Below are 13,468 nucleotides of genomic sequence, written 5' to 3'. Positions count from 1 at the left end.
GCGACTCGGCGTGAGGCCCCGCTTCCCCTGGGCGTGCCCTTGCCAGGGGCCCTGCTCCCCCTGAGTGTGACCCCCCCGTGCAATGACGCCGAGTGTGCAATCAGCCCTGCTTCCCCTGAGCGTGCAAGGGGCCTTCCTCCCGCAGCGTGCAGTGCGTCCTGCCCTCTTTCCTGTGCACGGGGGCCTGCTCCCTAAAGTGTGACCCCTAGCATGCAATGACTGAGTATGCAATCACGTGTGATCCTGAGTGTGCCAGAAGTGTGCAAGGACCACTGCTCTGCCTGTGTGGAATGCCCAAGTGTACAATCAACTCTGCCCTCCCTTGGTGTGCAGTGGATATATTCAAAGCAGGCAGTGGTGGATTGGGGGTGCCCTGAAAAATGGGCACCCCATGTGCTTTTGCTGCGGATCGGGGGAAGCCCTCCGCACCCTGACCCCACTCCCCATCAGGAGCACTGGGTGGGCAGGGGAAGTTCCCATGCCCTGACCCTGCTCCCCGGCAGGAGTGCTCGGTGGGTGAAGCAAGGCAAACCCCCATGCACTGACCCAGCTCCCCGGCAGGAGCACTGGAGGGAGGGAGGAGGGCCCCCCACTTGTTCTGGCCCAGGGCCCCACCAAACTGTAATCTGCCTCTGAAAGCAGGAGTCATAAAGCCAAATTCTGCTTTCAGTCGTGCTGGTGTAAATCCTGAATGATCCAATTAAATCAATGAATTGATCCCAGGTTTACACTGGCACAATAGAATAATTTGGCCATGCAGTGTGTATCCATATGAACCAAAGCAAAGACGCTGAACAAATGTGACCCAAACTTGCTGAGTTTCTGACAGCTCTGTCTGTCCAGTAGTTCTGACTCCTAGCCCCAGCATGCATACAAATGATTTAGTGTGGGGAAAACATGCAATGGCTGGTGTGTGTAACTCTATATGTGTGAATGTGAAATTACCTGATTGCTCACGAACACTGGGGCAAATTTTGCAGGTGCAGTATTTGGACCTATTTACATCAATCTAATAATTTAATTGTGAGTGTTACTAATTAATCACTTACTCCTTTATCTGGAAGTCACTGAAGAGGGCTTGTTATACCATATGTTTATTGCCCATAGAAAAGAAGTATTGATTTCTCAGGTCAGTTCTGCCAATCCAGTCCTATAGCCCTCATATTATCAAAAAGTGGTGAACTAGAGTCAGATAGAAACGATCAAGGCATCCAGTCAGACTTTAATGAGCATTTGTTTAAGAATTCATGCAAAGGGTTTAGCCAAAATTCTAGCATAACGCAGACGCAGCAAGAATCACAGAGAAAAGTGCATTCAAGACAATGTAAAGAATTCACAACAATTTAGAGCTTATTTTGAACTCCTTCGAGTTTGGGAAGGTTTTTGAAGAGCAGAGCAAGTGACTTCAATTCCCAGGTAAGGACAGATTGTGGTCCAAATGCAGTCTGCCCTTTCGTGCCCACTAACAAAAGTGGGCACATTGCAAAGGGAAGGCAAAGATCTTTGTTAATGGGGCTTCTGAAGCAATATACAGAGAATCCTGAAGCCTGCACTCAGAAAGCCAAGTAGGAAGACTGCTTCATGGAGACATCATCAGTAACTCACAGTTGAGGTTCTATGGAGATCGGGATTTGAAGCAGGAGTTTGTGTAATTTCTGTTTTTGCCTCAGTGCTTGAATAACGGTAATCATGGGTAGAAACAGACGTCCTGGGACATTTATTCTTTGAAAAAATATCTAATTTTAAAAAATAAATATTTGAAAATGGTCATTTTTGATATTATAGGCAGGACTGTTTTGCAGGCAAGCCTATTCTTAAATTTGCCACACACTTCCCATTATAAGACCTTATTGTTTTGCTTATAAGTTTACCAAACTTTAACAATTTCTGCTGAAATTTTCCAAACTGGGTGTCTGCCTCAGGCTGATCATTTTATTTATTTATTTATTTATTTATTTATTTGCAAAATTTCTGCCAAAACCAGAAGTCTGACAAAGTTATAAAGTGACCTGAAATTTTGCACTTAAAGCAGGAAATCCAATCAGAACTGTGACTTGGATCCATATCATAGCATAAACCAGTTATAACCTCTGTTTTCACCCAGCATGCTGGGGTGCTGGCAACAATCTTCCCCCCATTGCAGAGGCGTCAGCCCCGATGCACTGGAGGTGGGAGAAAACTCAGAGATCCAATAGCCATAGGCGTGAAGCAGGGTGGCATGGTCCCTCCTTGCTCATGGCAGCTGGCCCCACATAAGGCAAACTGAAGGGGACCATAGGGGTAAAACCATTAGGGCATACAGGGCGCGGACTAGCTCTAGAGCAGTGGTTCTTTACCTTTACTGCAGCCTGCATCCCTTTGGTTCTCAAAAGATGTTCTCGCACACCTTATCAAAAATTGTTGAAATAGGTCAGTTCTTTAAACCTGTTTGTATATTTACAATAATTGTTAAAAAATGTGTAATGTTAATAAACACATATGTTTGATGAAACAAAGTAGTTGTACTTACATGCCTGTGCTTAATTTGTGTTTTCAATGATTTACCTTCTAAAAAAATCTGGCATGTCTTGCACCCCAGGGGCTTCATGCATCCCAGGTTAAGAACCACTTCTCTAGATGGAACTGTGTCTGACAGGACCCTGTGTTGCCCATGGGCTTGTGCCCCCCAGGGGTCCTCAGAGGCCTCACAGTGCACCCTGTCAGGTTGGCTCAATTCATATTAGGTACCCCAGAAGCCCCAGACCTCTGAGGAAGCATAACCCCAAGGCCAGAAACTTCTGGAGTGAGATGATGACAGGGCAGACTCATGGAACGATGCTCAGCTGTGGATTTTTTATTAGGTCTGTAACATTCGGGAGTGGGTGGTGTCTGTCTGTCTGTCTAGGAAGCTCCGCCCCAGGTAACTTGGGAGTCCATCTGTCCTTTGCCTTGTGTCTGAATCTCGATTTGGTATGTCCATCTGTCTGTCCCTGTGTCTCGCAGTCTGTTCTATCTATTCTTGTGTCTCCCTGGCTCTCGCCTATCTATTCTGGGCCAGATGGTGTTCAGCTCCAGAGGCTGGAAGAGGTGGAAGCCTGTCTGCGACTGGGCGGAAGAAGCAGATTACGGACTCACTCTCAGTCACTGCATACACTCCTTGCATGCCCGGTCTCATTCCAGTTCGGTTACATTTCATTGGTGTGACAAGCTTTGCACATGTTGACCACATATGGAAAGTCTCATGCACAAAAATAGAACACGTGCCCAAGCTTTTACACTCAGAGGGGTGTCTCTGTCCTCTCTCTGTGACACTTGCACAAAACTTCCTAACTGTCAGGATAGTTAAGCACTGGAATAAATTTCCTAGGGAGGTTGCGGAATCTCCCTCATTGGAGATTTTTAAGAGTAGATTGGACAGACACATGTCAGGGATGTTCTAGTTAATGCTTGGTCATGCCTTGAGTGCAGGGGACTGGACTAGAAGACCTCTCAAGGTCCCTTCCAGTCCTATGATCTATGATACGCTGTCTCTGGTGCTTCAGGATTGATATATCAAAAGTTAGTATTGTTAGTGAGCAGCTAAGGATGAAGGTGAAGTAGTAACATAGCTGCAGATGGAATGCTGTAGTGGTCTATCTGCCATGTGTTGCTTAAGGGGAAAGATATGTTGAAAGTGAATTTTATATGTGGAGCGGAAAGTAGTGAGGTGTCAGTGGCTGAATCTTGGCCAATTTGTGATTTCAGGCAGTCACATTAAACCCAGACAAAGCACAAGCTACAAGGTCAAATTCTGTTTTCCATGATATTGGTGTAAGTTTGGAATAATTCCACTGCAGTCAAATGGATTTAATCTCAGATTTACACCAAAGTACATTTAAAAAATGCATAGAAAACAAAAAAACCCAAAGAAAACCCCCACCCCCAACAGCTAAACACATGAAAAAGAGAATAGGGGAAACCTTTTCATATTTGTCTCTCCAGGTATAGAACAGGTAGAGTTGTAGGAACACATCTCCAGGGAGAAGAAACAGAGCTTGGGGTGAAAAAGTGGTTGTGCCTAATAGGGACAATTTTGTGGCAACCTTTCTTAGGGTTTCAAAATCTTCAAATGAGACAAACATGGCACTTAACAAACTGTTGCTATCATTATTGCTTGTTTCTTTTTCAACTGTGGGCATATTTCTTGGAGTGGAGGATTTTTTCCAGGAATTCAGTGTTAGGAATGCATTTACTGTGAAACACTGAACATGTATCATCAATATTCATTGCAATCAAAAGACTAGCTTGGATTTTTCACTCTAAACAGTTAATTACACTGACTGCTTGTTCTATTGGATTGTTCGTTTCTGATTCTGGACTGGTTCTGATGTTAGAACTAATTCTACCCGGTATAACAAGTCTTGAACAAACCTAAGGTTCTGATTTATGAAATTAAAAAACAGAACATATCAGGTGTTCCAAAAGAATTTCCTGGGACACCAAGAAATAATATGGAATAATGGGATTGTGCTGGTAAAACTAATCACTTTAAGTAGTTGCAATCCTAGAAACACTTATACACGTGCTTAACTTTACTAATGTGACTAGTCCCATCAATGGCTATGACTATGAAGTCAGTGGGCCTACTCACAATAAGCAACTCCATAAGACTTTGCAGGATGGTGGGGGAGCTATGTGTTTGCAGGACTGAGCTCTGTGAGTGAATGGTCTTCTGTTTAAGAACTGTGACTTCATATCATCTATAATATGCTTAGGGCACTGTTGGCAATCTATAAACGATAAAGAAGAATAAATAATAATGCTTCTCAGTTTTGATAGTTAATAGTAAATCATTGCAATGATGGTGATGAGAAAATTAGCAGTGAGAAAACCATTGGAATCATGACAGTAGTGAAAGTAATAGCCATTTTACTTGGTCATGGTGAAAATGATAATAGTGATAAGTGGTGGTGATAACAGTGATCAAAAGTAGAGCTATTAGTAATGGAAATTATAATAATTCTGTTGCTTAATAATGAGAATAATAGTGATAGCTATTAATCACAAGTGTAGGCAGTACACCTGCTGTCCCAGCCTGGCCTATGTTTGTTAGTGGGTCTCACGCGCTCTATGGTACTGCTGCCTGCAGGGGGCGCTGTAGCAGCACATCGCCTGCAGGGTGACTCTCTAGCCGCGACCTCACTTTCTATGATGCTACATTCTCTCATACGCCCATATCTATGGTAGTGGCTTAGCCAAAGGGTGGCTCTCGCTCCCCCGGGCCGGCAGGGGGCGGAATGATTCCTGGTGTGACGCTCTAGCAAAGGGGGGGGGTGGCGTGAGTCCCTCCGCGGGGCTGGCCCGCTTCCGGTCTGGCTAGAGGCGGAAGTGTGCGGCGCGGTGCCATGTAACTTCCGGAGAGGAGCGGGCGGAGGAGGCGCTGCGCGGGGAGTCGGCTGTGTCTGTCCGTCCGTCTGTGGCGCTCCCCCGGGGCTGCTGGAGCGTCCGCCCGCCCCTGTGTCCGGCGCTGTCTGTCCGCCTTCGTGTTCCCCTCGGGCTCGGCTCGGCTCGGCTCGGCCCGCCCGCCCCTGTGTCCGGCGCTGTCTGTCCGCCTTCGTGTTCCCCTCGGGCTCGGCTCGGCTCGGCCCGCCCGCCCCTGTGTCCGGCGCTGTCTGTCCGCCTTCGTGTTCCCCACGGGCTCGGCTCGGCTCGGCCCGCCCGCCCGCCCGTGTCCGGCGCTGTCTGTCCGCCTTCGTGTTCGGCTCGGCTCGGCCCGCCCGCCCGTGTCCGGCGCTGTCTGTTCGCCTTCGTGTTCCCCTCGGCTCGGCTCGGCCCGCCCGCCCGTGTCCGGCGCTGTCTGTTCGCCTTCGTGTTCCCCTCGGCTCGGCCCGCCCGCCCCTGTGTCCGGCGCTGTCTGTTCGCCTTCGTGTTCCCCTCGGGCTCGGCTCGGCTCGGCCTGCCCGCCCCTGTGTCCGGCGCTGTCTGTCCGCCTTTGTGTTCCCCTCGGCTCGGCTCGGCCCGCCCGCCCCTGTGTCCGGCGCTGTCTGTTCGCCTTCGTGTTCCCCTCGGGCTCGGCTCGGTCGGTCCTGGGTCTCAGGCTTGGGGCTGTCCAGGGTCTTGCCTGTCCGTCTGTCCCTGTGTCAGGCTCTCCCCGACCAGGCTCTGGTCGGTCTGTCTGTCTGTCCTGGTTCTCAGGCTGTCCGTGTGTCTTGGGTGCTGGTCGGTGCAGGGCTGATCGGTGCCTGGGCCCGCCGAGGCTGGGAGAGGAGGCAGCATGTCTGTGGCTGGGCTGAAGAAACAGTTCTACAAAGCGAGCCAGGTGAGAGACCCACAGACTGACCCTGCCCCCCACCCCACCCCACCCCGCACACTCCTTATGACAGATCCCCCTCCCGCACACATCTACAGCAGGTTGCCTCACCTCTCTTGCAAGTCCCCAGTTGCATCCGACAGAGTGGGTAGTCCCCCACAAAAGCTTATGCTCCAATACATCTGTTAATCTATAAGGTGCCACAGGACTTTTTGCCACTCTTGCAGATCCAGACTAACACGGCTACTCCTCCGATACTTGTCCCCAGTTGAGATATGATTCACTGGCGTGGCAAGCTTGGCAAATGTTGGCCAAGTTTGGGAAGTCTTGTGCATGGAGCCTTAGGGGCCTGTGTTCCCAGACTCATATTGACACTCAACAGAGCCAGGGCAGCAACTCTATCAGACACTTGCATGCCTACAGGGGTTCCTCCGCAGATCCCTTACAGTTGCACCCTCAGAAAGTCTTCCCCCATTGCACCTTCGGACACTTGCACTGACACTGATTCTGGAGCATCAGGGTTCAGCTAACGTGGTGCCCCTTAATTCCTGGCATCACCATTTGCCCCCCGTTCAGATTTCTCTGCTGTTGTCCATGTAGGTGTGTCCAGTACTAGTGCTGATCCCTGCCTGAAAATAGATCCTTCTTGAGTGTTGACCCAGTCTCTGAATGGTTTGACACTGCATTGCTTTACCTCAGTTTATTTTTGAGGCTGGCAAGGATGGGCTGATGTTTAAAGGAAGATGGCTCAAAATTGCAGCCGCGGAGGAGGGGTTTGGCTGTGGCACTGCCAACTGACTATACATGGCTTCATCTTCCAGGAAAATATCTAGGTTAATATCTTAAGTCTGCCTGTGCTGAGTGTCTCCACCTTTTCTCACAACAGATTTAGCCTTTCTAGTGCATACTGAGTTACCTTTTGTTAATGAGATTTGTTGTACGTTTTGGTGAAAATGATGTAGGCTCATTGTAATGTTCTCTCTGATATAAGCAAAGATGTGCACAGGGAGGCAGCAGGTAAAACAGATGTCTGCTTATTATTCTTGCATCCATTTCTTCTCCCCCCTCAATTCCTACTTGCTTTATAGCCACCATTCTTCATGACTTCCATCTGTCTTGTCTCTTCACTGGGAACGAATTCCTTCTGGAAGTGCAGAGAAGGTGTGGAATAAATCATCGTGGGATGCAGAAGTCTAATTCAGAAGTTAAATGTTTTCGGTTTAAAAAAAGATGAGCTCAATCAAATTAGTGACTTGGTGATCCTATTGTTGTGAAATTGTAGTAGAGATCTGTGTGTGGAAATAAGGACGCAGTTGTGTTTGTGACCCGATTGTGGCAGGAATGCTGTAGTGTTTCCTTGTTTTGAAGAGGGAGGAATGGTAGATAAGAGCTGACCACTGCCACATTCTGCAATATTAGTGACTTGGGTTTCCCCCCACAGCAAAGAGAGAAGAGAAATACTCAGAGTTCCTAAATTTGTATGTGTGTAGTTCTTTTCCTGCCAAATATTGGATGTGGCATATAAGTCCTCTTTAAATTGCATGTCAAATCCACAAGAGAAACAATAAGATGCCAAAGTGATCTATTTCTTAGGCTACTCTTTATATACCATCACCATGACTACTTGTTTGTTCTGAACTCAGGAAGATGATCAAGAAACTATTCTGTCACCTGAGGTGTCATCTTAATTCCTTCCATGTATAAACACTTCTAAAACTTAAATATGTCATGTGGTGTTTAGTGGAAATGCTCGCCCAGAGAAATGAGTCTTCCTCTTGGGCCAGTAAGCGGAGAGAGGTGTGTTCCAGGGTGATTGTCTACTAGTGCTTCTGTATATTTTATTGCTATATGTGCACCTTTCAAAGGGGCATTGCAAGTAGTGAGTGAGAATTTTCTTATGTCTTGAACTTGTTTTGTAAGGGGCAGTTTATTGTGAGTGAATTGCAGTAGTTCTCTGGTCAGTAGGCACAAGTACAACTTAGTTTTTGGAGTAGAAAACTCTAAATGGCATACCTATAAGATGTGCTGCGCTCCTCTGAACATTGAGTTAAAATTTAAAAAAATAAGTCACAAATCTGAAAAAATGGGAAGAAAAAAAAGTTGGAGGAAGTTGGGAAGATTGTGAAAGGACCAAGTGGAATGAAATTCTGGACCAGAAGGTGGGATTGTAACTAGGAATAACAGGCCCTGGTTGTACTTGGGGTCTAGTAAAGGGCAGCAACAAGCTGCAGCGTAACCTCAGGAAATTCCCTCTTCCTTGATGGTAGCTGGCATCGGGAACTGGAAAAGACTTTGTGGCGTGTGAATGTGATGAAATCAGGGATTTCGGGGGAGGGGTGTTTTACAGGAAATGGCGACCTTAAGATTCTGTGAGAAAATCTGTCCAATGTGCAAATTATTAATGACTTATTAACCAAATAGTTATTTAAAAGCTCTCTCAGTAGGACAGATAAAAACCATGGTACTGAGTTCAAAAATTCTGTGTTCAGGCTTTAATTACAAAGGAATCCTATCCAAAATTCTTCAGATAAATTAAGTGAGGCTTGGGATGACTTTCCTGCTTCTCATGGAATTCACAAACTAGTTCTCCCTTGTCCTCTTGGCTTCTGCTAACCATCCCAGTCAGAGAGGACTTATCCCTGTGATTTTCATTAATACTTCTGAAGTGAACCCTTTTTTTTAGATCATCACTGGAATGCACCAAGTATCAACAAAATTTTCTGTGGGGAGAGCACCCGTGAGATATCCCTAAACAGTATGCATTCTCCCCTATTTAAAATGATAGGGAAGCACACAGTGTTCAACTACCAATAGACCTGTTATATTTTCCAGGCACAAAGTGTAAACAAACAGTTCTAGAGAAGAGCAGTTTAATCCAAGTATGTTTGCTAAGTGGTTTTGTCTCCTTTCTTGGTTACGTTTATGAAAAAGAATTTTGCTTAAAAGTAAAAACAAATGAATAGATTGCTGAAGACCTTCACTTCCTCCTGGCTACTTAAAACAAACTCCTGGATCATGTGCTTTAAGATAGTCCATGGGGAAAGGTCGGCTGGGAATCCCTTGTTGGAGGATTTCACAGTCATAGATCACTGGTGTTTTAAGCAGAGCAAGTAGATGTGAAAGTTCATCTCTGAGTCAAAAGCAAGGTGTTTCTCAAGACTAAATACATCCCTTTGGAACATGTGATGAAAGCTTTCTTCAGGTGGGACATATCTAAAATGAATTGAATTCCCACTTCTTTGATTGGTAGTGGGTTTTTTATTGTTTCTAATATTTTCAGTTCATTTTGTAAAACAAGCACTGATCCCAGGTTCTGTGCACTTGTGCGAATGTTAAAGCCTCACGGAACTGAAGTGAGCAATAGCCACAGTGCAGAAATTTGTTGGTGGCCTGTCCCTCTCTTTTTCGCTTTATTTGAACATTTGGACTGTGTCCTTGGGCATTTTAAAAACCTGGAGATAAGGAGTCTGCACAATTACATCTGGAGTCCTTTCTCACATCTCCCTGCTGCTGCTGCCGCCAAGATTTTGGTAACTGATCTAATTCTGGCAAAACCTAGTTTAATTTGAGGCTTGCTGCCAATGTTCGTGGCATGGTTGCAGAAGTGAATTGCATGTTTCACAGTGAGGTGGAAGGAAAGGAATCTGTCTTGCTGCACTTCTCTTTCTGAGGATGGACATGGCTAACTGCTCTGAGGTGTTTGAGTTGCTTTGACAATTGCTCAAGCTACAGTGTCTCTCTCTCTGTGGGCTAGGAACCAATCACACCCATTCTGTTTTCCTTGTTTCTCCCCTTGCAAGCACTCTCAGTATCCCACCCACTTCTATTCTCCCCCTTCACCCCAGGAGCACAGCAGAAGACGTCACAGGCTGATTAGTTATTTTTTGGCTCTCATGGAGGAATTGGATCTTCCACACATGTGGATTTGGCAATGTCTTTTTTAAAGAGCTGTATTTAATTCAATTTCTGCTGTTAAACAGGGCAAGATGTATGAAGAATTTAAGCCTACAAAGGAATCTAGCAATCCTCCTTCCCTTCAAAAAAACTGCATTGTTGTGCTAGTGAGTGTGTGATCCTCTCCCTACCAATGACTGAGGATACGTTGCCAAATCCTCTCCTAGCTGAGCAAGGTGGTGCTGGTGGCCATGAAGAGGACTTGATCCTGCCCCATTGTGTTCCTTAGAGAGGCCTTTGGCTTCTCCTTGAGTGAAGCTGCCAGGCTCCCACGCAGCAGCAAGCAATGGAGCTTTTAGGAAAAAACAAAAAAGCAAACCCAATCCAAAACATCCCGTACTGGCAAAGTGTTGCAGGTGGTGAAAAGTTATCCTGTGTGCATGCAGAACAAGTCCTGCTGCTTCATAGTTAAATGTCCCTCTTTTAAAACAAGATGCATATTTCTCCCTAGAGCGAGGAGAAGAAACAGTCTTGAGATTTCTGTTTGGTTTTGAGTTTCAGCATCTTGATTTGGGAGCAAGCTTGGAAAAATCATTGTAGCACTCTTGCCACTGTCAGTCATGGGTCTGATCCAGTCTGGCAATTCCAAAGGTCTTCCTAGGCCAGTATCCTATCTCTGACAGGGGCTAGGTACCAGATGTTTCACAGGAAGGTGTAAAAGCCCTGCAGTAGGTAGATGGGGAAGGGAATAATTCACCTCCCATGTAGGTCTCATCCTGCTCTCTAACAGTGAGAGATTGTGCTTCACAGTTTAAGCCAAAGTTTAATATCCATTCCAAAACTTCTGATGGCATTACTTAGGATAACTCTTTATCCATATAAATTTCTAACCCTTATTGATCTTAAGGTAAATCAGACCTGCCCCATAGCAGGTTTTTAACTGAGACCTAGTCTACCCTTGAAAGTTGTACTGGTATAATTATGTCAGATGGGGTGTGATTCCTCCCTCTCCTGCCTTTTTTTTTTAATTTATTTTTATTAATTGGTGGTGTTATATCGGTACAGGCCCTAGGATGGATGCAGTTATGTTGGTATAAAGGTGGCCTAGTGGCTAGAGCACTGGAATGGGACTTGGAAGACCCTGGGTTTTATTCCCACCTCAGTCGCTGGCCTGTTGGGTGACCATAGGCGAGTCATTTCACTGCCCTCTGCCCCAGTTTCCCCACATGTAAAATGGCGATAAGGATACTGTGATGACCTTTTGTAAATTACTTTGAGATCTACTGCATAGGAGCTAGGTATTCTCTTCTTATACTGGTACAGTTATCCCCCTTCCTGTATGATGACTGCTGTACTAGTATAATCACCTTTATACCCATAGCACTGAGTTGTGGGACGGAGGGTGGCATGGTTAAAGCAGTATAACTTTCTAGTGTGGACAAGGTCTAACACAGTAGTACAAAGTGATTTAAACTGCCAGTCTTGTCTATACTAGAGCTCCCATTTCTGCTAATGCTGATTCAGGTGAATGTGAGGGCTCGTATTTTATTTATTTATTTTTCATTAAAATTTCCTTTTGTAGACATGGCCGTGGTGGTGATAGCAGACTTGGTTCGGTTAGGGGAAAATCCTTGTCCCCGCTGTTTGGGGGTAGCAGTACTAGACCTTGCTAGCAATAGCTGTTTGCTTCTTTCTTGATTTCTGTCTGAGTGTGAAAAGAAAAGGAGTACTTGTGGCACCTTAGAGACTAACAAATTTATTAGAGCATAAGCTTTCGTGAGCTACAGCTCACTTCATCGGATGCATCCGATGAAGTGAGCTGTAGCTCACGAAAGCTTATGCTCTAATAAATTTGTTAGTCTCTAAGGTGCCACAAGTACTCCTTTTCTTTTTGCGAATACAGACTAACACGGCTGCTACTCTGAAACCTGTCTGAGTGTGGGCAGGGCTGTAAATTGGGTCGCTTCTGTTTAATCGTGAAGTCTGCACTGACTGAAGCTGTGACCTTGCACATGCTCAATCCTGCCAGGGCTGATGTACTGGGGGCCTTTCTCCAACTCAGTGGTTCTCAAACTTTGGTACTGGTGACGCCTTTCACATAGCAAGCCTCTGAGTGTGACCCCCACCATCTTATAAATTAAAAACACTTTTTTATATATTTAACATCATTATAAATGTTGGATGTAAAGCAGGGTTTGGAGTGGAGGCTGACAGCTCGTGTCCCCCATGTAATAACCTTGTGACTCCCTGAGGGGACCCAACCCCCAATTTGAGAACCCCTTCTCTAGCTCATCCCTACTGCATCGGGACCTCTTCTGTAGGCCCATCTACACAACAAGAGCATCATTTTTTATAATGGACTCAGCCTAACATCTACCTGGACTGAGTCTTCCAGTTTCTAAAATAGACTGGAGACTAGGCCAAAATGTCTTTCTAAAACAGGTCCGACATGCTTTGGCCTTGATCAAGCTGACCCCACAAACCTTGCTGAACCTGTCCTTCTTTATAAACTGGCTCAGGAAATAATGGAAGAGGGGGAAGCCACTTTTCAGTAACTGCTCCCCCTTTCCTGGTCTGAAATGCAAAGCCCAGCAATCTCCTCCCCCTGTGTATGAAACCCAAAAGCCATTGCCCAAGTGAAGGATGGGGAGCAGTAGGTAGGTCTAACAATCCCCACAACCCTATGACAGATATTGGCAATTCTGAAAAGTGGCAGGTGTCAATAACTCCATTCTCTCTTTCGTGAGGATGGTGACTGCTTTCATGATCTCTTCCTTTGATAGCAAGAGTTTTTCCTTCAGTGCAGTCCAAGAGCCAGAACAATTGTCCGTAACCTGATGATAGCTGTTATAGCTGGAACAGTCGAGATCTCTAGGATCAACTTGCATGCGTGCCCCCTGTCCAGCCAGTTGCTAATGAGTCTCCAGAACTTCCTTCCACTTAATTTGGCAACACCAGCTCAGCAATGTGGTGGTATGCACTGAAGTGCCTAGGAGATGAGGTCTGGTCCCAGGCATGCAGTACAAGGACAGTTTTGTGGCTGGGGGAGAGAATGCAGCTGACAGGAGGTGGGTAGAATTTCTCCCATTCTCATGCAGGCTGGGTTGGCGTTTCCTTGATCTATATACCCGAGGCATGTTCTTCTTCTTGTGACTTTACGCTTGCATCTTCATGCATTTTTCTTCATTGCTGCTTTATAAGAAGTATTAAAAAAAAAAAAAAAAAAAAAAAAAAAACTACAGAGCTGCGTCAGCTCAGTTCCTTACATTGTCCTTTAGCACTTCTGTCAAAGTAGTATCTGTCTTT

At 45.8% G+C, this 13,468-nt stretch overlaps 1 protein-coding gene across 3 annotated transcripts in view; it reads left to right on the top strand.

Annotated features, from left to right (window-relative positions):
• The first annotated feature begins 5,683 nt into the window (after positions 1-5,683).
• Positions 5,684-13,468, top strand: part of SH3GL1 (SH3 domain containing GRB2 like 1, endophilin A2) — a 51,069-nt gene continuing 43,284 nt past the window's right edge. For 2 of the 3 annotated variants that reach the window (XM_038383807.2, XM_038383806.2), the window contains exon 1: positions 5,687-6,277. In XM_038383807.2, the coding sequence (XP_038239735.1) occupies positions 6,233-6,277 (45 nt within the window). In that variant the 5' untranslated portion in view covers positions 5,687-6,232. Of the gene's footprint in view, positions 6,278-13,468 lie in introns of all 3 variants that reach the window. The other variant, XM_038383804.2, reaches the window with a different exon arrangement.

Source organism: Dermochelys coriacea, chromosome 25 (genome assembly GCF_009764565.3).
Source record: "Dermochelys coriacea isolate rDerCor1 chromosome 25, rDerCor1.pri.v4, whole genome shotgun sequence".
NCBI classification, from domain to species: Eukaryota; Metazoa; Chordata; order Testudines; family Dermochelyidae; genus Dermochelys; species Dermochelys coriacea.
Note: the sequence above shows the minus strand (reverse complement) of the source record. Positions and strands in the feature narration are given on the sequence as shown.